Source organism: Pieris rapae, chromosome 8 (assembly GCF_905147795.1).
Source record: "Pieris rapae chromosome 8, ilPieRapa1.1, whole genome shotgun sequence".
Lineage (NCBI taxonomy): Eukaryota > Metazoa > Arthropoda > Insecta > Lepidoptera > Pieridae > Pieris > Pieris rapae.
In genome coordinates this window covers 4,889,202-4,916,348 of record NC_059516.1, presented here as the reverse complement: position 1 = coordinate 4,916,348, position 27,147 = coordinate 4,889,202, and the positions used below count along the sequence as shown (strand labels likewise).

Here is a 27,147-nt window from a genome sequence, read left to right as displayed (position 1 = left end):
TCCATATTAATAGCATGACTGGCATTGCAGATTTCAGACAAGATTATTAAGAGCGTAGTTTTATTCATTAAACTATGATATTTTAAAATATTTGAAGAGTCTACAACTAGTAAAACTTTTTATATTAATTATATAAAGTATAAAAATATAATGAAGTAAAATATATAAATGAAAAGAAATGCATTATAAAACTGAATTACTTACATTAAATAGTCTGAAATTTACATAATATGCCTGCTTTATTACTATTTTGTTTACTAATTAATGAAAGAAATAATCAAGATGGGTCCTTACTCCTTCGTCACTAATTAAGCAGATCACCAACCTTTTCTATTACCACGTGTATGCATGGATAGTAATCTTGTTTTATTTTGTAATTCAGGGAAAATTATAAATTTCGAACAATGTCTTGATTTTCGTAAGTATGTCAAATCCAATTCGTTTTTCAATCTATGAGACCCATAAGAGAACGCTAAGTATAAAATTACGATCGAACGACTTCAGCATTTGCCTATACATACTTCTTTATCTCGGAAAATAACAAATCTTGTATAGGTTAACTGCTTTGTTAAAAAAAAACATATTTTCTTAGTAATAAATAAAAAAAGAATATTTAATCCATAGTATGCAGCTGTTGCCAAGTAAAATTAGATGTAATGGATGGGCCATTACCATAAAACCATAACAGAATGGAGATTGATTGTTGCTTTACTTTATTTTCCTTAACTTTACCGAATACAACAGTGTTATAAACTTTCAGTTATGTTAACCAAATTGTGCGTACAACCAAGGGTTATATGCACAATTCGGTTTCTGTTTCATTTATTATTTTTATTAACACATAACCATTTACTTTTCAGAGAACCTAAAAACAATCTAATCTTATACAAAAACATCAAAATAATTATACATACTATTATATTATTATAGTCATTTTTGAAACATTTTAATATTTATAGCATATTAAGCCTTAATGACGTCCTTAAGACTTAGGGCTTCCTAAGCTCTTCCTATCCTTCATTCCTTTTCCTTTAAATGTTTGGTATGTCATCAAAAAGGTTAACAATAACTAATATAATATTCAAATTTTCAGTTTAACAGCATTTCCCATATTTAAAATATTTTTAAGAAGGATTGTAGAATTTTTTTTCTACTCCTGTGCAGATAAACAAACATAATATAATAAAAAATGCTTCTCACACTAATATGCTAGTGTATAGTAAAAGAAAGTAGAGATCTTATGTTCAGTCTGTCTTATTCAAAATTTAAGTCTTAATCTTTTAAGGAAACATACAAATACTACCTTACTAAATTTTATTTCAGCTTAGAAATAACTAACTATATGTTTGCACAAATCACAAATACAATTAATTGAAACAGTTTATAAAATTTCTAGATCATAATTCCCTTGTATCAATTACAATCTGATCTAATAGACAAATTGTATGACAATTTGAAACAATTATAATGCTGATCCATAGTCTTAATCTAATGATGTTATTTTCTTTTCAATTTATTACTTTTATATAAACAGTAACCAGTTTTACTTAGACTGGACTAGAGCATGATAGATACAGAATAAGTGGTATGTTTTAACTTTCTTCCGTACCATTTACAAAGGTAATTGAGAGAATATCCGGTGCTCTTAAAATAGCAGAATCCATTTGTAAATGTGCAGGTGTTTTCATATTTTGAACAAGTATCTCTGAGCCATCTGGATTCCAACCACAAAATGTAGCTTCCAACATTGATTTTTCATATGTTAGAATTTTACAATCTTTCCCTGAAATATTATTTAACTTTTAATAGTAAACACCTTTTTTTTTTAATCTAAGTCAAGTTTATAATGTCAAGACTTTTTATTGAATTACAATATTAATTTTACCTTTTAATTCCATAACAGATCTAAGAAATGACTCTCGTAATTTTGCTCTTGCCAGTTGTTTTTTACACAGTTCTGTTTCAGGTAACATTTTTTTAATAGTTAAATCTAGTTATTTCATTGATATAGGACCTGGCTTAATTATTACTTAGGTAATAGTCACAAAACAATAATCATAGGTATAATAATAAAAAAATGTAAACTTCCGAAATAACTTATATTATTAAATTTTTTTTTTCAATTTATCCCTAATGGGAAAGGCAAAGGATATATTATTAAATAACGAAGATTGACAATTGACATTAGTTGATAGTTCACGCTTGTTCACGTGACCACTCTCAACTGTAAACTACTTCCCTTGTCACAGATTATCATCAAAATATCTATCTAAGTTTAATCTACATTTTTAAATTTATGCTTCCATAATAATCTGTATATTAAAAAGGAAGTCATTATTCAATATTGAATATTCCTACCTAAAAACTAATTCAGCTTGAAAGTGAATCGCTATGACTGGGTTTATAATCTAATGTGTAGTAAAATAAAAAAAATGTTTTGTAGTTTTTAAATTACCATTAGTTTGCAAGTAAATCACTTCAGCACGTCTTCTATTCTACGTAATAACAGTGTTTAGAGCAACCTTAGGTTAGTTTTGTGAATAGCCATGGCGGTCCTAGCGGCAGCTCAGTTGCTTGACGAATTGATGGGTCGGCATCGAAATACGAATCCAAATGAAAAAATTAAAAAACCCAATTGGGAAGATCCTGAGGTGAGCTGTAATAATGTATTAAGCTAATAAATTTTGTTTTAAAAATGTAAGCTTATTATAGTCCGGTGTTATAGATACCATGTTGCTAAATCACCATCTTATTCATTATAATTGAAAATATTGCAGAAATCGCAGTTTATATTTAAAAAGAATAAATTATTCCTAATTTTTTGTAATTTTTATTTTAATAATATGAAAACTAAAAAAAGTTAAAAATCTTAATTTAAAATTTATTCTTTTACAGTACTGTAAATATTACATGGTAAAGTTTTGCCCTCACGACTTATTTGTTAATACTAGAGCTGATCTTGGAGCATGTCCAAAAGTACATGATGATGAAGTTAAAGATTTATTTGAAAAGGCGGACTTTTCCTACAAAAAATCTCAGTATATTGAAGAATTTCTACGATTTTGTCGTCACATGATTAATGATGTTGAGAGTAAGTAGTAGTTGCATTGTAAAGCCAATTTCAATACATAAATGTTTAACTAAACATTTTACTTTTTCAGGAAAGATACAGAAGGGAAAGCAAAGACTGGAACTTATGAATTCAAGGCCAGAAGGTCCTCCAATGACTCAAGCCCAAACAGAGAAGAATCAAGAACAAGTAAATATAAAACAGAATAATTTTACTTTACAGAGTATGTTGAGATTACAATTGTATAATCGCCAGGTTTCAATCTAAAGATTATGCAGTTTTCTAATCTTGAAGAAAGTTTTCTATAAAGAATAATTTAACTATTAAGATGCATTACTTTTTTGAATTGGCATATGTAATACAAATTCAACATTTTAAAATTGGTGGTGAATTGATTGTATTTAATCTCATCCCATTGACATTGTATATTTTCACTCCTATTATGTAATTTTTGTGCCTGGTGGCTAAACTTTAATTGGGTTGTCAGGAATTTTGTATTGTGAGGTTGTGGCAATATGTACAGTGAGAGTAAATGTGAAATATTAAATATTTTTTTAGGTAATATTTGTTCGGTTTCAAGTGAGACCCTACATAAATCAGTGTATGTATTCCTAAATAAACTCTGCATAAAACAATATACTTTTTTAACAGGTATCATTACTGTCTGAGAAAATAACTGCATTAGTCCAAGAGGCAGAGGAGGCGGGAACATGTGGCAATGTGGAGCAAGCTCAAGGCCTTATGAAACTTTGTGACAGACTTAAAGAAGAAAAGGATCAACTTTTGAAGCAACAGGAGAACAGGTTTGATATTTATTGTTGTTGTTCAAAACCTATAACTACAAATGTAACCCTCTAAATAATCCAAAAAAAATCTGACTACAAGTCCGAAATATAACAAGCAAGATATAAGAAACGCAGGCGAATACTTCAAGTAAGCAAGTATTATTACTGTTTTGTAATTGTCCCAATGACGAATAGGTACAAATCTTTAGCTTTGTAGCTTCAGCCATAGAATTTGCTCATGGCGTAGAGCATCAGAGTTCTCGTTTAAGTGGTAAGTTGACTTAGTTTCTAATCAAACCATTTGGTTTTAGTCATTGGTCTATGACTGCTGAATTAGCAGCTGCACAGGAGAAACAAATGGAGGTGTGTCCTGTATGTGGGGCATTTTTGATTGTTGGGGACGCTCAGCAAAGAATTGATGATCATTTATCTGGAAAGCAACATGTAGGGTAAGAAATGTTTAGCATTATTATTATTAATACATGCATTATGAATTTTTGAAGTGAAACTTCTTTAGAATCGTTGTGATTTCAAACCCGATGCAACGGAAAAGCGACAGTAAAAAGAGACAGAAACATTAATTCATATGATTTAACGTGGGAGAAAATGAGATAGATAAACTTCTTTCGAATCGTCGTGATTTCAAACCGGATGCAGCGGTAAAGAGAGACAGAAACATCAATTCATAAGATTTAACGTGGGAGAAAATGAGATAGGAGGCATTAAACAGCCTCTCTTTACTGCCGCTTTTTTTGAAGTGAAACTTCTTTTAGAATCGTTGTGATTTCAAACCGGGTGCAACGGAAAAGCGACAGTAAAAAGAGACAGAAACATTAATTCATATGATTTAACGTGGGAGAAAATGAGATAGATAAACTTCTTTAGAATCGTCGTGATTTCAAACCGGATGCAGCGGTAAAGAGAGACAGAAACATCAATTCATAAGATTTAACGTGGGAGAAAATGAGATAGGAGGCATTATACAGCCTCTCTTTACTGCCGCTTTTTCATTTGATCGAATTTCAAACTTTCGCTGTTTTAGTTTTTGCCAAATTAAAGATTTATATTAAACTTATAAATTAAAATGTATCATTAAAATATACTGTTTTTAAAGAACACACACATTTAGATAGTGGAAAATGATTAATTTATATTTGATTAATTATAAAAACTTTGTTTTTGAAGGTTTCACTTCTACAATGTGTGAATTGCACATATGTTTTTTTTTGATCGAATTTCAAACTTTCGTTGTTTTAGTTTTTGTCAAATTAAAGATTTATATTAAACTTATAAATTAAAATGTATAATTAAAATATACTGTTTTTAAAGAACACACACATTTAGATAGTGGAAAATGATTAATTTATATTTGTTTTTGAAGGTTTCACTTCTACCATGTGTGAATTGCACAAATGTTTTTGAAGTGAAACTTCTTTAGAATCGTTGTGATTTCAAACCGGATGCAACGAAAAAGCGACAGTAAAAAGAGACAGAAACATTAATTCATATGATTTAACGTGGGAGAAAATGAGATAGATAAACTTCTTTCGAATCGTCGTGATTTCAAACCGGATGCAGCGGTAAAGAGAGACAGAAACATCAATTCATCATATGATTTAACGTGGGAGAAAATGAGATAGGAGGCATTATACAGCCTCTATTTACTGCCGCTTTTTTTTGATCGAATTTCAAACTTTCGTTGTTTTAGTTTTTGTCAAATTAAAGATTTATATTAAACTTATAAATTAAAATGTATAATTAAAATATACTGTTTTTAAAGAACACACACATTTAGATAGTGGAAAATGATTAATTTATATTTGTTTTTGAAGGTTTCACTTCTACCATGTGTGAATTGCACATATGTTTTTTTTTTTTAATATAAATCATAATGATTTAGTATCTCATGCAACTCAATCTTTTAGAAATATATGAGTTCCACTTATTACTGAATTTGTTTTATTATGTCACTTTTATTTTCTTTTTGGTTTAGATATTTTAAACTACGTCAGGCCTATGAAGAAATGGTAGCATCTCGTGAAAAAGAACAGCAAGAGAAGGAGAAGCGACGCCGGGAGGATAGGGAGAAGGAAAGAGAAAGGAGTACTAGGGGCGGAGGTTTGGGTTCCGATAGACGTGATCGGGAGAGAATGGAACGCGACCGGGAACGCGATCGCGATAAGGACAAGGACAAAGATACTGTCCGAGATAAAGATAGACATAGGTATGTGTTTAGATTATTTCCTAAATAAATTGCTTTAGTCCTACGACAGATTATCCCTACAATTCACATGTTAATGTATTTCATAATGTAGGAGGCGCGATCTTAAAACATTCTACAATAATAAAATACGTAACTACGCTTACAATATCATATTTTGATTCTGATTAGTGATTTTTTTTTGTGTGCAAATGTAAAATTGTGGTGTATTTAGAATGCATACATTGATAAATTGAATGCAATACCGAATAAGATACAGAGCGTTGCCATTCTCTTTCAGGGAAAATCGTGACGAAAAGAACAATCGTGACGAGAAGAACACCCGTGACGAGAAGAACAATCGCGACGAGAAGAACAACCGTCATGAGGATCGCGACCGTGAGCGCGAACGTGATCGCGACAGGGACCAGCGTCGTGACCGCGATAAGGAGCGGGAAAAGGAACGGGGTGACCGTGACCGTGAACGTGACAGAGACCGCGACCGGAAGCATCGTAGGCGTAAGTTACTTTTGATTATAGAGACTCCACTTTATACTTCTGTCTCATTCTAAAGTGTAAAAAATTCTTCTAGTCTGAGAGACAAACAAACCGTTCTGGGGCTGCACTCTTATAGTACGACTAGCTGACCTGACAAACGTCGTTTTGCCATGTATATAATTTTTAATAGAAAATTGGGGGTTGATCGTAGAGGGTTGAAAATTTAGGGTTGTATGTATTTTTTAATGCTGTTGATACAGTTGGTTAAAAAAATAAAATATATATATAGGGGGATGAAAAATAGATGTTCTCCGATTCTCAGACATACCCAATATGCACACGAAATTTGATGAAAATCGGTCAAGCCGTTTCGGTGGAGTTTAACGACAAACACCGCGACACGAGAATTTTATATATAAGATATAAATTATCTTTGGAAAAATACATATTTCAATAATTCGTAGCAAATAAGAATTTTACTATTCAAACCGCTACGCCGGTTTCTTCCGCTTAAACTTAAGATATTTTACCCTTTCTTATCATGCAATTATAATAATTATTTTCAGGATCACCCCACGAACGGTCACGTCGCCGCTCCCGCGATCGCCGCTAGAAAAACTGAGGTATCACAAATCACCTCGAAATGGTAAGCATAACATCAAAACAGTCCACCCTTTAAACGTCCACCAACGCTTAACTTCCAGCAATAACAATAACAGCCGCCACTAAACAGTTCACGTATACAAATGTAATAAAGTGAACACTTGTTTTACAGCTTAGTAAAATGTACCAAAATATAACATCGGTATGGCATATGGGGATTGACCCCGATCGTTCGATAGTTGTCGTCACACCGACGGATTTAGCAGGTATTTGATTGGTATTTTCAAATAGCGGCTGGGTTGCTGGCTTTTATTGCTCACTTGCCGCGGTGTGGGCTCGTCGTTGTTGTATTGAGGTACATAAAATTATCATTCGTCGTCTCGAGACCAGTGCGAGAAAGCCTTCTGTCGCATGCACGCGATGACAGGTATTTGTTAGGGTCACGTTAGTGATGTGGGAGGAGTTCCTGTTAAAAAAAATTGATTTGAGCTTTGTATTAATTCTCTATCTAAAAATTAATGATATCTTTTCTCCGTGTGAATAGGTTTTTTTACAAATATTTTAGGCTACACATTTTATGGCAATATAATGGAGATGCCATGATGCGTTATTTTGAGACAAAATGGATGCTGTTTTTCACATCTACTATGTGTTTACAGGTACACCGATTATGGCAACAAGTTTGTTTTTTTTTTAATTGTCACAAAAATTTTTGTTGCCATATGAAAAATCTACACCCAACTAAGAATTAACTTTGTATGATTGAATTGAAAAATATCTTTCATTGAAGTTGGTTCTTCTTTATTCTCTAATTCTCTCTACTAGAGTGTGTGAATGGACTTTTCAGTTGGAAGTGTGAAGACAAACGGCTCAACAGCGGCAAAGAGGTACTTTTGAATAAACTACAGAAGAACCAAACTGAACATTGGACTCGTCCCCAAATGATTTCGAGGTGACATCATAAGTCACGATTAAAATAATAAATTACTAATGCATGTAATCGTATTAGTGTTGGTTATGCTAGGTTATATGTATAGGTTAGCTCAACATCTATGTCCCTAGGCAAGTTTATACCGATTCCACTGAGGAGTTATTCAGGTATTTATCCATTTTTTATTTGTCACGATAAAGACGAATTTGTGATTGGCGTATTAAGCAGTGTGAACGGTTAGCGTTGTTTTAAAAATATTAAATAAATGCATAATTTCAAAGACTTTTATTTACTACTACATACCACAACTGTCCTATCTATTTTCTCCTTACAGCGCACGTGTTTTTTTAATTTTTAAGGGGTATTATTCATCGTTTACTTGCCGCTCGAGGCCAAAGTATTCCCGTATTACAACTATGATCATAATTTAATGTTTTCATATAGTAGGAGACAGGGTTGTTATATAGACAACACATTAAATAATTCCGGGGTAGTGGTACTTTCGTAGCAACCAACTTTTCAGAGTTATATACTAAAGATATAATATATATGATAAGTAGATTGTTTTTACATGCTGTGACTCTTTGTAGAAAAAAATTCTAATACCATGTCCATCATCTCCGTAAGTATTGATTTATGTATAATGAACAGCATGGTTTTAGTAAGAGGTGATCAACCCAAACGAATCTCATTTCTCTGTTATAAGATAATGGGTGCCAGGCTGATGTAATATAATACACTGGCTTTTGATACAGCCAGTCGCCCAATATTGATTTAGAAGCTGTCATTAAGCAATAGTAGGAATCTTATTTAAATGTTTTCAGTCATTAAAGTAAGCAACAACAATAAATCATGCTTAACATTAGTTAGTGTTGTTGGAGATGTTACGTTACGCGATCTAGGGTTTTCCAAGGACGTTAATCAGTACCAAACTTACAAAATATAATACAATATATCTTTTGATTAGAATCCTACGAAATTTATATGTACTTGCGGATTCTGTTATATTCCGGTGAATACTTGATTGAAACTTAATCTGTAGAAAAATTTTGTTAGTTGTGATGTGAGGTCTTTTCATAAATATATAAAATCTTTGATAAGTTTAAAGGCTTAGCTTAGTTACTCTTGCTGGCGAATGTGGATTGCCTTCAAAGTTAAAAAGTAATGTGTATTTTTTGCGATAGGAGACTGGAAGTATAGATTCGATCCGAAAATAGGTTAGTTTAGATCGTATGAGCGCACGATCTATAAATTATTAATGCATCGTCATCAGTCATTCGTCACATTTAAATCCGAAGTGCTCGAGTATACAGTGGAAAATTATCTTTCCAGTGTGAATAAAACGCGGAAATATTGCATAATTAAGTTACTATTTATTGATTAAATTGAAATTTGAATTATCTCGTCTGAGTACTAAAAATTGAATAATAAAAAATATTTTCAAAGGTTCTTATATCTGTAGAATCTAATCACTGTAAAATGACATTCGATGTTGTAAAATTTAGTGTCGGATTTATGGATCAGGTGAATCAAACATATGCATAAAGAAAAATATTTTCGAGGAACGAACATGCTTTTTATTTAAATAAGTCTTAACATATTATACAATATTGAAAATAATCACTAGTAACAGCTCTCAACTAATGGTCTGTAATTATTAATTCAATAAAATATTGGCCGTACACACGCCAAATACACGCCATGTTTCATTCAATAACCGATATTAGAAAAAAGTAATTTTATGTTTTTTTTGTATTTATGAATTTATTATGTTTTAAGGTAGAGTCAACCATTGAAATTGTAACGATAGATCAATCATTTTTAGTGTTTTTAATTCAAACATCACATTCTTGTATAAACGAATCTAATCTATCTATCTACGAAGAGTGATTTTGGTTATAGCCCGCTTTTAGCCTAGAATCCGACCAATAAACCAAAACAGATATAACCTCCAAGCGTTGCTATAACTGAAATATTAAAACGCTAAAATTGTCCAAAATCGACATTGTGTAATACTTAAATGTATTTTTGATGCGTATTTAAAAGTACTTGTTAAACCACTACAACAAAAGCTTAATCGGTTTGGAGTTGTTTAAGGGTTTTGAAGTTAGTTTTAAAGGCAACATTCTGTATGAGCTGGCATCACTATTCACTGCGTTTGACAGCACAAAATCACAATTGTCAATATGATAACAGATTATTTAAAATGATTATTATTTCTGTTTGCGTATTGGTGATATTAAAATAATAATGGTGGCGATTTTTGAAATCCTAAAATAATTCAGCTTTTATATGTGTTTTTATTTCTTCTAGTCGATTAGTATATTTATGAAATCAAACTTTATATTTAAATATGGGTGGTCTTTTTACTAAGAGTAAAAAGCCAGTAAGCAGAGTAACCGAGCAAGATAAGGCTGTGCTGCAACTAAAACAACAAAGGGATAAGTTAAAACAGTATCAAAAGAAAACAGAGCTAAACCTTGAAAGACAAAGACAATTAGCAAAAAAACTTTTAGCTGAAGATAAGCGAGATAAAGCTAAATTACTATTGAAAAAGAAGAGATACTTTGAAAATCTTTTACAGAACGCAGACATTCAATTAGAAAAATTAGAACAACTAACACATGATCTGGAGTTCACTCAGATTGAAGTTCAGGTAATCTTTTTAGTTACTGATATCAGAATGAAAGCTTCAGCTATATATGCTTTGCAACAATGGCCGGTTCTTTGAAGGAAGGCTAGGCTTTGAAAACATATAAATATTATAAATATATAGTAAGATGGAAATATTATTCTTAGATGAAATTATATTTAATTCTAAATTCTATTAATCGTAGTAAAATTTGTATAATTTGATTAAATTATTAATTAAGTAGGTTAAAATAAACTACAACTAGTTTATTTGACAGTTTCAAATGTCCCCCCACCCTGTTTCATATTCTAAATAATATTTCAGGTCTTGGATGGATTAAAGAATGGAAATGCAGCTTTAAAAAACATTCATGAAATGTTGAGTATTGATGAAATAGAAAGAATCATGGATGAAACCCAAGAGGGTATTCAGAAGCAAAGAGAATTGGATGAACTTATTTCTGGACAGCTAACAGGAGAAGATGATGAAGCTATTGAAGCTGAATTAGAAGAAATGCTTGATATTAAAGACCTTCCAGAAGTCCCTATAGATGAGTTGCCAGAAACAGAAAAGGTGCAAACAGAAAGAAAGGAAAAGTTAAAATCTGGTTCTAAAAAAATTGCGATGGAAGCATGATAAATATAGTGAAAATTATTGTTTTAATTTTAAGAAAAATTATATTTTACTATCTGCAGAATTATTAATAAATATTAAAGGCATTTACTGTTGTATTCTATAGTTCACCGCTATATTCCAAGTTTATTATATCACTTATTTACAAAATATCTAAATGAAGTTGCTGTTCAGAATGTAAAGTTAATTTGACTGGTAAATAAAGAGCCAATGGCTACAGGTTTATAAGATCAATCTTTTCAATAGTGTAACCATCATTTATTCTAAATTAAGCCTAAATTCTAAAGAGTTTGTTTGGTAAAATGCTTTCTTTGCATATACAGATTTTAACCAAAAAGCTACATTTATCAAAGAAGAAACGGAGCATCAATGAGAAATGTTGCAAAAAAATAATTTTATTTTCAATGAGATATTTCTACCCCACAGTAAATGCGAAAACCTTTTTGTTCTAAAAAAGTGTTTGATCTGTCATTATGTCTATCTCATTACAATGCTATATAACTTGATATACAATTTTTATAATCAAATCAAATTTCTTTATTTATTAATGTTTTATAACTTGCTATACCATTATTATAGCAATCAAGTAGTTCTAAAATCATGCATTACTTGCAGATTTTTATTATGAACTTGATATTACTACATGTTCCTTGTACATTAAATAATATTATTTATTTATTTGTTTACAATACGGAATAAAGCTTTGTGTATCTGCTATTGCCTCAAATACAATAATAATACAAAGAGCTCAAAGTTACATACTCAAGCAAATATCAAACACCCCATGGTTTATCAAAACAACAGAAGTCCGTGAATTTCTTAATATGCCCATGGTAAAAGAGGAAATAATCACACATGGGTATAACTACAAACTAAGGCTTCAAAAGCACCCCAATCAGCAGGACAGCTAACTATACTAGAGACTCGACGACAAAAAAAGCGGCGAGATATTTTTGACCAGGACCAAACCCAAAGACTGAGTAAGTTAAATAAGAATAGGTATAAATAATATATAGGCTGGTTTTCCGTTTTAGTGACCGCACGCGCACCGTCGGGCGCTCATAGATCAGCGCTGAGGCTCAGCGTGGCTCGTTTTAGTATCGTGACTGACCGCCTTACTGTACAGACAAAGACATGTACACGCTGACGACGTCTGCTCCGTTCGACAATCGACACTAAAACGCTCACTGAAAGCAGAGGCAGCGCTGACAGCTACGCGTCATTCAAAAACGCTTCCTAGAAGTTCAAATATCTCGACCATCAGCGCCGACGGTGGGCGTGACACTAAAAGTCTAAAACCAGCCTAAATAAACATGGAAGTAGGTATTTTGAGAGTATGCTTCTACTGAAACATACAATAAAAATCGTTTTAGTTTCATATTTTTAATCTCGTTCATATCAAATTACTGAATATAATTTAAAATTTAGTAGATACACACTACAGTTTAAAAATCTTAAGCAAAATATAAATAGCGTGGTACCATTGAAGATAAATTATCATACTTATTTCCCCGATAGCATCTATTTCAATGGATCTCGCACCTTATGATAAAACCCTAGGATTACAATACGATTCTTAATCGCTATTCCTATTATTTTACATAATATTTAAAAGGTGTTACTTAGCCAAATAACATGCGTTAAACTACGCTAACAATATCATAATTTATTTATATTTACATATACATACAAATTGCCTACATGCTACAAATGGTGAAGTGATTACAACACCACTTCTTAGTTTGCCATGTAGAAATAGTTTCCATAGAATTTTTAATCACTATAAAATATCACACACTGTACATAAAATGGCAAATACGACAAGATTATAGCAAAGTAGTCAAGAAACTTAACAAGATGTTGTAAAAATGATTGCATTTTAATTTTCAAGGAGATTTTTTGATGATTTGGTCGAAAGGAATGTATATTGAAGTCAAGTCATGAAAAAGAAAACTGACTTAAGCATAGTTAATACTGCAACAGGCAATGGTAAAAACCTGGTAATTGTTTTTGTATTTACCTATGTATTAGATGATACTACTTAAATTTAATATCTTGTTTAAAACGGCTTTGTATATATTTTAATCACATATCACAAGATAGTTACAGCGATCAACAATCTATATTGACTCTTAAAATTGTTAAGCTTTTTCAGCTTTACATGTTTATATACAACAGCTACTTAAAAACCTATGACACCAATGAAATAAACCATTTTTTTAAACCCAATTAATCTTAAAATTTAATGGCACTAAGTAGTCTGTGACACATCTATATCATAATAGCCATAGATAATGTCATCTATTATTCATTAAAAAGACTATGTATTTTTTGACAAGTCTTTAACACTATTGGGGCGACGCATTCTCCAGCAAGAAGTGGCTAGTAGCGTTCGCCGAGGATTGCCAACAATAAACAAACAAAAAAGTCAATAATGTAAACTTATTTTCGTTCTTGATGAAATGTTTCACTACCGTCAATGCAATATAATGCTAAAATACATATAGTGTGCGGAAAGAGAACTAATAAAGTATTAAATGTCTGATTTGTTTCAGTTTTGATTATATATTTAGATGATTATTGTCGAACAATAATGACCATTCTTTTTTCGCACAGACTATAGCAAGGTTTAATTAATAAATTGTCAAGGGCAAGTTGTAAACTCGAGCGTCAGGTCCTCTCAGCTGTGCTAGTAGTTAACGGTGACGGTGTGATGCGCTACGGCGGTGTGTTGCTGCGCCTGAGCAAACGTGCCAGTAGGGACGTTGGTGGCGCTGGATGGGACTGTTGCACGCACTTGCTGTGACAAACACAATCTGTTAGTAATAGGGTTATAAGCCATATTTAACTGATATCAAATTAATCAAATAATAATATACTAGACCTGATAATATTGGAATTTAATGTAGTTCTGTTTGGCCATCCAGAACTTGAGCTAAATTTCGTAATGTAGGTTTATAAACTAAATTGTCAAAAAATAAAATATTTTGATGATTTAAATTAAAAATAAAAATCGGTTCAGTAGAGTCTAGTTCAATTCATATAATTTTGTTAGACGTTATAAAAACCTAGTAAATTTAATGTATAAGTCTAGAATTAAGTATTCAAATTTTTTCAGGATAAATAGAACTGAAAATATTTCTGCAGGGATGATTTGTGATTAACTTATAAGTTAAAAGATAACCAATACTATGCATTACATCGTATAAGAGTAAATCGACGCGTTTTAAAAGAAAGATTTTACTTCAAAGCTAGATTTTGTCTCGTGTGAAGTTAAAAATTTGATTAAAAAAAAAAAACAAAGAAAAATACGCTTTCGTGATATAGAAGAGTGTCTGTTGTTTTTTTTCTTTCTCTTATATCATTATCAAATTACATGTTATTAGATAAAACGTATGTTAATTATATTCCATAAGAAAATATTAATAATAAATATTAGTAACACATAGTTGTTTTCCTTCTTTGTTTCAAAATAAAATTAAAATTCACCTGAGTAGTCACTTGCATCACAGTGTTAGCTTGACTTTGAGGAACTGAATTTTCGGTCACTTGCATTTCTGATGGAGGCCTAAAAATAACATTAGAATTTGGATTTATATTCTGTTTTAATATAATTCAAAAAAAAGTAAACAATTAACCTGGGAATGGGAATATGTATTTGAATTACGACCGTCAAATTTTGTTATAATTACTCATCAACAGATGGCAAGTCAATTTCACATAGATGCAGAATATTAGAAAATAACTTGCCTAATATCTGGTTTTCTATCCACCTCCATGGGATCTGCCTCAAAGGGTTTGACACATTCCTCCATACAGACATCGTTTTCTTCAGCATTTTCCTGATTCGTGTTCTCAGTATGCGTGCGACGATGCGTTGTCAAATGACCTACAAAAAAAAATGTCATTTCGACAAATTAAGCCAACTAAATTCCTATCAATATCCAATAACATGGTGCTAACTACCTAGGTGAATGGTTTTGATGAAACTCGGATGCTTCTCTATGTTGGAATATACCTAATTCAAATGATTGACGTGGCTTTCATATTTGGAAGCTTAAGCAGATACTTACTTAATATTTAAGTAAATTATAATATTCCCCAAGTTAGATACTAAATCAATATGAACAATATCGCTTCCGTAAGTCGTTGTAAATTTCCATATGTTAATGGACAAAGTATTGTAAATCTTCTACCTACAAAAGCGTACATCATAGCTTTGTTATGAGTATGGTAAGTATTTGTAACAGACGTTATCATGATTTTAATTTGTTTACATTTTAATAGCATAAAACTTATGTATTCTTTCTTACCTTTGCACATAAATTCTTTAGAACATATGGTACACTTGAATACTTTTGACGTGGCGGATTTTGAGTGGGACCTCTCGTGGAAAAGGAGATTGCCTATGAGCGGGAATGCTTTTCCACATTCGCCGCAAACGAACGGCTTGTCGCTACAGGCGTGTGACCTAGCAAAACAAGTAAATAAATTATAGTTCCGTAACGTATATCAGTGTCGTAGTGTAAAGTTTAACACTCAGACGTGAAGTCAAATTTGAATCAAACAGATGATCGCAATTTATACGCCTGGGATATATCTTATATATAAAATTCTCGTGTCGCGGTGTTTGTGGTTAAACTCCTCCGAAACGACTCGACCGATTCTCATGAAATTTTGTGTGCATATTGGGTATGTCTGAGAATCGAACAACATCTATTCTTCATCCCCCTAAATATTTTTAAAAAATGTTTAGATGAATTTTTAATAAACTGTATCAGCAGCATAAAAAAATACATACAACCCTAAATTTTCAACCCTCAACGATCAACTCCTATTTTTATTATAAATGATATACATGGCAAAACGACGTTTGCCAGGTCAGCTAGTACGCTATAAATTGCTTGCATTCGAAACGTCATGTTGCGTAAATATTGTAAGAAAATTGGGTTTAAATTAAAGTATTGATTAAATAATTTACTTCATATGTGAGACTAGGTGCTCCTTTTGGGTGAATGTTTTAGAGCACGCTTTACATGTGAAAGGGCTATCTCCAGTGTGCTGTCGCATGTGGTTGTTGAGATGTTCCTTTCGGGTAAACGTTTTGCCGCAACATTCGCAACGGTGCGGCGAGTCGCCCGTGTGTATCCTGGAAACAGTATAAAAATTAACTTAAAAAAGTACCTTTATTATGAATAATTAAAGTAAATTATGAGTTTAAGGGTCTGTTTCACAATGTTCGGATAAGTTCCAAATAAGCTATTTATTACTTATTGGTGGGATAAACAGTATTTTTGCGTTTCACGACTGTCAAGTAGCGCTATTCGTCATGAAACGCGAAGTTTCTTATTCGGAACTTTTATCTTTCGAATAATTTATGTATTGCATAGCTATTTGGTACTTTATCCATATCTATACATTGTGAAACAGGGCCGTATTTTACTAAGTATGTAACTTATGTGGACAAGCATACAAATACATATACAATTATGAAATTTAGGACGCTGCCAAGAAACCTAAATAGATCATCATACGGATAGATAGAGATCTAACTGATAATTTTACTTTCGTGAAAACGGTTTAAAATTAACGGATATCTTGGTATAGACAACTTACCGCACATGGTTAGTGAGGTGTTCTTTCCTCGAAAATGTCTTGGTGCAAAAAGGACACTTGTGCGGCGTCTCCCCAGTGTGTATGTGCATGTGATTCGTGAGGTGTTCCTTACGCGAGAACGCTTTATTGCAGTATGTACATTTGAATGGAGTCTCCCCTGTGTGTTGTCTGAAACAAGACGTAACTTCGTCTTATATAAAGCTTGTGTATTTATTATATTTTGTAAATTTGAATTTAATATATACATACTCTAATCTACAATAAGAACTCATAGTTCTATTAAAATATATTTATTTAATATTATTGACAATATTGAAGTAAAATAATATAGAAATTAGCGCACAGGTAGTAATTAATAATAACCGATACGAGATTGGGCAAAACTTTTTGCTTATAAATTTATTAAAAAATACTGTTTACCGAAATCTCTCTGCATCTTCAAGCAATTGCCAAGTGTGCAAATAGGTTATTCTGAAATTGGCATAATCCCATTTTCCTTTCTTATAAGTAAATCTATTCAATATTTCAATTGAACACTTATTTACTAATATTTAATACAAATTAATATGATCATATCTTTAACATCTATTTTCCACGGCTTTAACAGTAAGTACTTGAATTGAATAAGTATCTAAATTACAACATTGTGTTTAAGAATCCATGGCTAACAAACATATGTTAAAATAATAATATAATTGAGTAATTACCTTATATGGTTGGTGAGATGTTCCTTCCGTGTGAATGACTTGGAGCAAAACGTACAGCGATGAGGAGATTCGCCGGTATGTTGCCGCACATGGTTTGTCAAGTGCTCTTTGCGCGTAAAGGATTTGGTGCAGTATGAGCACTTGTGTGGTGATTCCCCGGTATGTTGACGGACATGATTTACTGAAAGATTTGATTACTTACTTAGATACTTAGAAAACTACTGTTGAAAAGAAACATGACGGTAGAAATACAAATTTCTTTACCTAAATGATCTTTCCTTGTAAACGCCTTAGGACAGTAGCCGCATTGGAAAGGTGTTTCGCCGGTGTGTTGCCGCACATGATTTACAAGATGTTCACGTCTCGTAAACGATTTGGAACAGAAACTGCACCGATGCGGGGATTCCCCCGTATGTTGTCGAACATGGTTAAGCAAATGTTCTTTTCGAGTGAAAGTCTTAGAACAAAAGTCGCACCGATGCGGTGTCTCGCCTGAAAACATTTTTGACACGTTATTACTTATTATTATTAAACACTTTCAAATTTGAACTTCCAAGTTTTGACATGCACAAACTGAAAAACACATCTTCTAATACCTATAGCCAATAATATTAAATCTAACCTCAAATTAAAAATTATCATAAAAATTTCAACTTTTCACTGCATGCAAGCAAATGTAAATCCAAGCCTGACCCGTGAATAAAATAATCATACTAACCAGAGTGCCACAGAATGTGATTGGTGAAGTGTTCCTTTCTGGTGAAGGACTTTCCGCACTGTTCGCATCGGAACGGCGTGTCGTTCGCATGCGATCGCATATGGTTCATTAAATGCTCCTTCCTAGTATACTTCTTGCCGCAAATTTGGCAATGGTGCGGCGTTTCACCTAGCGAGCGGGGCAGAAACGTCTCATCAATGATGCAACTATCAATTTCAGTGTTTATCATCGTTTTATTCGTTTATTCATCAATGTTCAAACGTTCGGATAAACGCTGAGAAACACCGATATGTTGTGCAATTAGTTTGGTATAGTTATATATATGAATAGTTGAATCATTTAGCTACTTTCTATTTTCTGCACCACTTGTACCTAACGGTGCAGGCTTGGTTTCACATTTACTCATGAGTTAAAAAGAGACAACAACAGATAAATAAAACATCTAATAATTAAATTATCTGTCTTAAATGACAATAGTAATATACACTTGTTAGAGACAATAATCTCTATATATATAAAATTCTCGTGTCACAATGTTCGTTCCCATACTTCTCCGAAACGGCTCGAAGTTTTCTAATGAATTTTATTATGCATATTCCGTAAGTCTGAGAATCGGCTACTATCTATATTATATACGATAGTACAAACTTTTTATTTTCATCTACAACCCTCTACCCCATAGCAAATGTTCCATGTTGGTATGTACTAAAAAGATAGCCTTGGCATTACGGAGAAACAAAGTTCACGGGGGCAGCTAGTATATATATGTATATAATAGTACATACAGATTTTATTTGCCGAATTTGATGACAATCCTAATCCTATCTTTAACTACTACTTCTACTCTATTCATAGCACAACTCCTGTTAGCTATTAATAGAGTAATAGTAATACAGGCCTAGTTCAAATATTTCTGTCAGTCATGAAGTATTTAATAGGCATGTAACTAAAGAATCTTTGCTGACTAACGAATAATTATTTCGCCGAAAATCGAAGCCGACTCTGAGTAGCCTTATAAATCACAGACAGCTGATAATATTTTTTATAACATATATATGTTACAACATATGGTATGCAACCAACCAGTATGCCACATAACGTGGTTCATAAAATGTTCCTTGCGCGTGAAGCTCTTCTTGCAGATCTCGCAGCGGTGTGGAGTCTCGCCCGTGTGTTTACGAACATGGTTCACCATGTGCTCCTTGCGGGTGAATGTCTTTGCGCAGTATTGGCATCTGCAATTTTTTAGGATACTTATTAGTAGTGTGTTTGGAAAAACATACAAACTGGTACGGACTTTAAAAAAAACATGGGGCCTGGGTTACAAAATACTTTTTTTATAAATTCATAATTTGTATATCATATATATATCGCGAATTTTTCGTTGTCGTTAACGGCTTTAGCTCCACAATACATAAAATATCCTCCGGTGTACCACAGGGCTCTCATTTAGGGCCAATACTATTTAATATATTTGTAAATGATTTAACAACTTGTTTTAAGCATTCTAAGGAGTACATGTACGCAGATGATCTCAAGTTTTGCCGTGTTATCAGTAGCTCCGATGATTGCTCGATGCTCCAATCTGATCTGAATGAAGTGACCTCATGGTGTGTCTCTAATGGTATGGAGCTAAATGTCCGAAAGTGTCACTTTATTCGTTTTGCAAGAAAAAGGGATATTTTAATTCACAACTATCATATAGGTAGCGTAGTACTTCGAGAGGAAAGAGTGATTCGTGACTTGGGGGTACTTTATGACAATAAGCTAACGTTCTCAGAACACCAAGACTTTATAGTTAAGAAAGCTTCTAGAATGCTTGGTTTTGTCATAAGAAATACGAAAGGATTTCGTAGCATCAAATCAAAAATACTATTATATAATAGCCTCGTGCGGAGCATTCTAGAATATGGTTCAGTTGTATGGAGGCCGCATTATGCGACGCACATGCTACGACTCGAGAGATTACAAAAGAGGTTACTGTGGCATCTGCTTTTCTCCAGTGGCATCTCGAAAAAAAAGTTGCCAACGTACGAAACCAGGCTGGCACACTTTAATATGATGTCATTGGAGAATCGCAGAAAAATTATTGATATATCGTTTGCAGCAAAGATATTCAATAATAAGATTGATTGTCCGAACCTTCTTTCTAAATTTAAAATTCATGTACCCTCTCGATCCCCTAGGCATCCCGTTATTTCATTTGTCCCTCCTTTCCGTAGGACGCGTTTTGGTCAAAGCTCTCCGGTGTCCAGATTAAGCATTCTGATAAACAAGCTAGGTCTGGATATCCAGAGTTGCTCCCCTCACACTTTAATGTAATTGTTTCTTTTTTGTAATGTTTGTTTTGTTTAAAAATTGTTTCGATTGATTTTTGTATGTGCTCAAAATGAATGTCATGTTTGCCTCTAATTGCTCATCACATTCAAAATTGTATTTTGTGTTTGTTTTTACGAATGTATCAGTGTGCCGAGCGTTGGCAATCTTTATCAATAAAAAAAAAAAAAAAAAAATATCGGTTATATTGACCAAAATTAAAGGTCCCGGCTGAATTTTATTGGGTCTTAATAAAAACGTCGTCGGCTGTTACGACTATTGGTTTTCACGACCAAATATGAATTGTCCCTTTGATGTTGTTATAACAGATTTTGACTGTAGTATTTTATCAGCTAAAAAAATACATTAGCCATCACACATTTGTAATGCCTTTATACATTTTAATATGGGTGTCTTATGAGGGTCTTGTTAAATATGTATTACTTCGTCCCCTATTCAAAAGCGACAGACCTGGGTTCGAATTTTGAAAATTGGTTTGTGTCTAAAGGAACCATAGAAATGAAAAATATAAAACCTGTATGGAGTTTCCCCTGTATGTGTTCTGACATGGTTGTCAAGATGTTCCTTCCGCCAGAAGGTCTTTTGGCAAGTTGTGCATGCGTAAGGCTTGTCTTGAGATAGACGCTTCAGTTTGTCTGCTGGGTCACCAGCTAAAGAAAAATTGTTATTACATATTTGTTGAATGTTTTTCTACTAATATGTATCAAAATTGTAATTCTCATTAGTAGTGTTATACAGGCACTTTTAATTCAGTAGAATTTATGTCAAAAAAATCAAGTCACAAAGTAATTTACTCTATCCCAATTATGAGATTATATAACCATACTATTTTTGAAGACTTAAAAAAAATAAAAAAATAAATGCAGATTCTTAAAATCATTAAAAAAGTAAATGAGTCCGGCGGTTATCGCAGCCCATGGACATCTAATTTTAGAGGGTGCTTTACCGCCCTTTGAGGGAGAATTAGACTCCATAAAAATAAACTAATTTCATATTGGTTTTATATAAGCCATAAATTGTTCATTTAGGCATATTAACTTTACCTAAATGACATTTCCCATGTTTAGACAATTCCGTTGGATTTGAAAAAGCGTTGCCACACACTTGACATGGATATTGTTTGCCTTCACCATGATACCGTCTGAAATTAAAGTTATATTAATATATAGTTATCTAGTTGAAAAAGATCACAAAACTGATAGCAGCGCCACTGGTTTTTTTGTTGCAGATAGATGGATAACAAAAGCCTTTCTTGTCTCATTAGAGAAGAAAGAAAAAACTACCTTTGGTTTGTTACCCAAGTAGGTGATTAGTGCAAACATTTTTTTGGGTGATTTAAGGCCAACAAATTGGGGTAATTGACCGGCACCAATACAATTTTCTTGTAGTTATACAATGGTTTAAATTGTGTTAAAGCAAACAGTATGCTTACGAATTGAATGTCTATAAACTTAAAACCATAACATAATATTACTTAAAATAATTGTGTCTATTTAAATTATGGTGTGTTGTCTTTTTAAGTTAGTACCTGTGAACAATAAGTTGATATCGAAATTGAAATATTTTTCCACAGATATCACAAGCATGATGACCAGGTGATGCCTCGGCTTCAGACATGGATGCACTTGTACTCGCCTCTAGTTCAACTTCATACAGAACTGGCTGCTAAGAAAAAGAAAAAAACAATTTCAGATCCATTATTAACACAAATTGCTAACATCTTAATTTCTCTTATATTTGTATTACTTTCTAAAATTATATCAATGCAAAACGATGCTTAAAAAAAACTTTGAATTAAATCTATTACAAGAAGCATTCCTATAGACTATAGCCAAACCTTGGGTTGCGTCTGTTGTTGTTGTTGCTGCTGTTGAGGCGTTTGCTGTTCATTACTAAGTTTCCCGAAGACCTCGTGATAGGCGAGTAGTTGAGAAAGATCCTCCACATTCACTTTGTACATGGCATGCAGGTCATGGTCAGCAGCACCAGCCGAGATCTTTACTACTGCACCTTCCACTCCCATACTGCTTACACTCTGTAGGGATGGTTTTATTTACTTTCAATTCATTGTATTAACTTCGTTTTTTACATACAATAATCTTAAACAATCCACAAGTTTTGTCATGCTTAAGTTTGTATTGTACATATTGTATATTAGTTGTAACCATTAGTAATCATTTTACTGATATCTACTAAATTTATAAGGATGGTTATCTAATTGTAAAATCTATTATTATTAAATCATTGATTGTTATAAAGATGATTTTTTTGTAGATAAGAAAAATCAGTGGCATCCGCTAATTAATAAAGATACAGATGAAGTTTTAGTCAAAGTTTTATAATTTTGTTTTTTTACCTTTAAATCAATCCCCTTAATATCTTTAATGTCACCCGGTGTTGCAAATTGTGCTGATTCAATCTTGGTAACATTCTTCTCATCTTTTATCAGAAGGGGATCTACTGCACTTGTTTCTATAGAAGTAGTACCATCAGGGTTTTGTGTCACAAGAATATTTGCTGGTTCACCCGTTGCTTGTTCTATGCGGACAACACTGTCTATGACCTATGAAAAATAATCAGTAAGAAATCTACATAAAGTTATGTTAAAAGTATTTTATTATTTTTTTAATTTATATTTACTTGTAACAATTTAATAAACATATTTGAACAATAATAATTTATACTGAAGTACCTGGTCAACAATTAAGTAAAAAATGTGAGCTTATCATCTTTACTAAAGAGAAGCAGTTAACTTAAGTTTTTTGCTATTATATCATTAAATTTAACAGTTTTTTTATGAATTTGTAGTTTAAAACTGTAAGAGTAAGATGTACATAAGTAAAATTAACAAATAATTATCTTATAGCTAACTTCTGCTATTGAAGTCAATAGACAAACCTGATGATGTCCAACAATTTGTTGCAACTGATGCACAGTTAGATGAGTGTGATCTGTAGGCATTTTGATGGTTTCATGGAGTTCATCTTTGTCAACCATCTTCCCACCTCCTGGTTCTACAACAGTTACTATACCATCTTCACTTACTGTCAGTTGTATCTGTGAAACAATGGTTTTAAATGAAATGGGTTTTTAAAAATGGAATAAATAAAAATAAATTATATACATTTCTGTATATAATTATATATATTATATAATATGTTTACATTAATTTTGTCCATTTGTCAGTAAAGAATGTAACAATACAGTATACAGAATTATGTACGAATACAGAATTGTCTAATTGTTTCTTGTAAGCAATTAAATGAAAGGCAACAATTTTGAAATTAATGGTAAATATCAGCTTAAGTATATATTTAGTGAGAAAATTGAACTTGAACTTCATTTTAACATAATGTATATCAACATGTTACAATCAATGGTGTGAGTAATAATCAGTTCAATATAACATTGTTATTGTAACTTAACACCGCTATCAGGTTTAAATTGGCATGAATAATTTTTGTAATATTATAAAATTTTCTTAAATAATAATATTAAGATATTTAAATCTCTAAATTAAGACTTTTCAGAAACTCACCTCACTAACCTGCATTTGAAGATAACAAGATAGCATGAAAGCATTACACTTTTAAATAAAAAAGGAACTATGCAACTAGATGAATAAGACTGTTTAATTATTAATTTACTGACTTCTGATTTTCATTAGGCTAAATATGTTTTACTCGACTATAGATCGACTTTACTTATAGAAGGTTGTGGCTGTCATAATTCTTCTAATTAGTAAACATCTTGTTGGGGTTTCAGCTGCTAGGTACAGAAACTACTTGCATAAAAATCATTAGTGAAACAAAATGTATTGATTATCTAACAATCAAAACCAGACATATATTTTCCAACTTATTTTTTTCTGTCTTCTGTAAGCTATGTTGGCCTACTAGCCAGAAGCAATTATTTGAAAAAAAATTAACAAGATTATAAACAATATTTATTACTAACTAAGCTGTAGAAATTGTTAAAATAATTAAAATGTCTTAAGTAAATAAAGTATTTCTTATTATTTACACACCTGTTGGTTGGAATGATCTGGTCTGGCCGCCATTAACTGCTGTTGCAAAATATGTTGTGAATGATGGCCCTATCAAAGATATTTATTTAAATTAGAACATTATTCTGTCTTAGTTTCATTATATATACATTCATAAATTATTTTATTATTAATCTACATGAAAAAGGAGTTTTATACAAACAACAAACAAACAAAAATATTGTAAATTTACTACCAGTTCGCAAGTGGGTAAGCAGGCAAGAATATAGATTCCTGTGCTAGCAAAAAAGTACTAAGAAAGTACCAATTTCAGAATACTTATGCATACATAACTCATAAGAAACAAAACATTTTAGTTCAAGAAAGTCCTAATAATAATCCTTATAAAATTTACTAACACTAAAAATTAATTGTTCCAACCTCTTCAGCTAATTTAGTAAAATTGTTTAACTTGATCATGCAACAATAAAGACATGCAATCGTTACAGAAATTCAGAGTTTCCTAGTTTAACTGTTACATGCACTCTATGACATACCCAGAGACTCTAGACTACTTCAGTATAACATTCCTGCTAGAATAGGTAGTGTTACCGGATAATTTACCATATCAATGTTATGGTGTTGAACAAACTCGACCCGATTATTGGGTACCTGTGAAGTTCCACTGGAAGACTGCTGGTTTGACATCTCTTGTTGCTGTGTGTGAGCCACTAGGGTTTCTAAAATAAAAGATTATACATAAATGTAATAAATAAATATAAGTTGTAATGAGTGTGTAAAATCCACCTATGTTTGGTTTTGTAAGTAACTTAAACATATATAAAATAATAACATAATATGATAACATCCAAGAAACATATTTAGAGGAAAGGACAAGAAAGGATTTTGTCACTATTCAAATTTTGTTAACTCACTCAAGTGAAACAAATCAAACTATATTATGTTCAGTTTTTACTTTAAATCCAAGCCAAGTACTAGGCACTCGCAAGTTGATAAACCAAAACAGAAAAAGATCAAAATTATTACCATGTCCTTGTCCTGATTGGGTTGTGATGATTTGAGAAATTGGTATTTGTTGTCCTCCAGCAGAGACAGTAACCTGTGGTTGTCCACTATGGTGACCCAATATAATATTGGGGTCTCCATTAAGAATACTTGTGTGAGTTTGTCCAAGATCCTGAAATTATTTGTTGCAATTCAACTTAAGTTCAAGCCACTAAATATACCCACATTTTAAAAAATAAATATTGTTTTTCAAATATCCTAAAAATAAGAGTTGGTATTAAAAAGTATACACTGGATATAGGAATGCATATTGATAAATATGTGTGCTTTTGTAATAATATTACCTGTACAGGTTTTCCATTTTCAATTCTAGTACTTGTTGGCAATCCGTATACGGAAACTTGAGGTATTGGACCGGGAAACAAATTAGTAAACACCCAATATTTCGCGACGCTAGACAAAGCAACATTTACAGCTGCGGAGTTCACCCTTAGGTCTGTTGCAGAAGTCGTAGGAGTAATACTCTGCTGTTGAGCTGATTGTACTCTTTGATTCTGTGAATGCAATAAACAATAATAAAACCACATAATCCGTCACAATTAATGATGATCTGAAGATTAAAAACGAATCAAACCTCGGAATTTCCAGGCGGCTGGCCACCTCCAGTATTAATACTATGATGATCCGGATTCATCTTTGATAAATTGTATTTCACTTAATGTTTACAAGTTTTCATACAGTTTGTGATTTTTATGTATCAGCATTGACATAATTTGTCTGTCACTGAAATGGAGGCGCGGGGGACGCGACGAGCCGCCATTATGAAACTTAACACACAAAAACATTTTCCAAATATCATTTAAATACAGTTTTTATACACTACACATGAATGCAAATTCAAAAGTTCACTCAGAATTCTATGTTAGATTCTACGCACTATAGAAAGAGATAAGTTAATCGTATATAAATGTATTTTAATTACATTCTTGTAATTTTTACACATATTCACGACGGATGGGACGAACGAAAGTTTGTCATATACAAGGCTGCCAACATTTTAAAAATTAGTCATGTGCATGATTTTATAAGGTGATATTTGTAAACTTATATTTAAAAGTTACATGATGGGTGGAAAAAACGGTTACACATTTTTTAATTGTAAAAGAGAACTTAAAAATGTATTTATTATTATCTTAGAACAAAGATGGCGCTAGATTTAATTATGCCAAGCTTACCAACATAAAGACATGAACTTCAAAATTTCAGTAGTAATTTACTGTTTAAATAGATTACAAATAATTAAATTTGTAATCTATTTAAACAGTAAATTAAATACTTTTGTAAAGACAATGAACATAAGGTACACTCACAGGGTATTATTTCCTTTATTTATGATTATTTCATTG

At 32.0% G+C, this 27,147-nt stretch overlaps 3 protein-coding genes and 1 long non-coding RNA gene across 8 annotated transcripts; 2 read left to right on the top strand and 2 right to left on the bottom strand.

Moving 5' to 3' along the window:
• Window positions 1–696: 696 nt before the first annotated feature.
• LOC123689424 lies at window positions 697–2,205 on the bottom strand. Its single transcript, XR_006750398.1, has 2 exons — window positions 1,886–2,205; window positions 697–1,783 (listed from the first exon to the last, which is right to left on the bottom strand). It is a non-coding gene; the product is annotated as an uncharacterized LOC123689424 (long non-coding RNA).
• A 121-nt stretch (window positions 2,206–2,326) lies between these two features.
• Window positions 2,327–8,362, top strand: LOC111002825 (luc7-like protein 3). The gene is made up of 9 exons (XM_022273076.2): window positions 2,327–2,651; window positions 2,896–3,091; window positions 3,162–3,259; window positions 3,722–3,873; window positions 4,167–4,304; window positions 5,849–6,079; window positions 6,357–6,574; window positions 7,120–7,199; window positions 8,004–8,362. The coding sequence occupies exons 1-8, from the start codon at window positions 2,547–2,549 to the stop codon at window positions 7,164–7,166; spliced, it is 1,185 nt and encodes a 394-aa protein (XP_022128768.2). The 5' UTR covers window positions 2,327–2,546; the 3' UTR covers window positions 7,167–7,199; window positions 8,004–8,362.
• A 1,914-nt stretch (window positions 8,363–10,276) lies between these two features.
• Window positions 10,277–11,440, top strand: LOC111002850 (charged multivesicular body protein 6-A). Its single transcript, XM_022273109.2, has 2 exons — window positions 10,277–10,743; window positions 11,044–11,440. The coding sequence occupies exons 1-2, from the start codon at window positions 10,441–10,443 to the stop codon at window positions 11,353–11,355; spliced, it is 615 nt and encodes a 204-aa protein (XP_022128801.1). The 5' UTR covers window positions 10,277–10,440; the 3' UTR covers window positions 11,356–11,440.
• Window positions 11,441–12,719: 1,279 nt separating this feature from the next.
• Window positions 12,720–26,765, bottom strand: LOC111002800 (zinc finger protein 569). 5 transcript variants are annotated; one of them, XM_022273035.2, is made up of 21 exons: window positions 26,376–26,765; window positions 26,086–26,295; window positions 25,763–25,913; window positions 25,340–25,455; window positions 24,758–24,826; window positions 23,629–23,787; window positions 23,087–23,293; window positions 22,568–22,765; window positions 22,259–22,395; window positions 21,774–21,871; window positions 21,245–21,380; window positions 19,477–19,628; window positions 18,394–18,561; window positions 17,940–18,167; window positions 17,676–17,856; window positions 16,969–17,136; window positions 16,334–16,501; window positions 15,666–15,823; window positions 15,103–15,241; window positions 14,842–14,920; window positions 12,720–14,152 (listed from the first exon to the last, which is right to left on the bottom strand). In XM_022273035.2, the coding sequence occupies exons 1-21, from the start codon at window positions 26,433–26,435 to the stop codon at window positions 14,042–14,044; spliced, it is 3,093 nt and encodes a 1,030-aa protein (XP_022128727.2). In that variant the 5' UTR covers window positions 26,436–26,765; the 3' UTR covers window positions 12,720–14,041. The 5 variants fall into 5 exon arrangements, with proteins under 5 accessions (XP_022128727.2, XP_045485074.1, XP_022128728.2 ...); XM_045629118.1 differs by having other exon boundaries at window positions 12,720–14,148; XM_022273036.2 differs by having other exon boundaries at window positions 22,259–22,392.
• Between the last annotated feature and the right edge of the window lie 382 nt (window positions 26,766–27,147).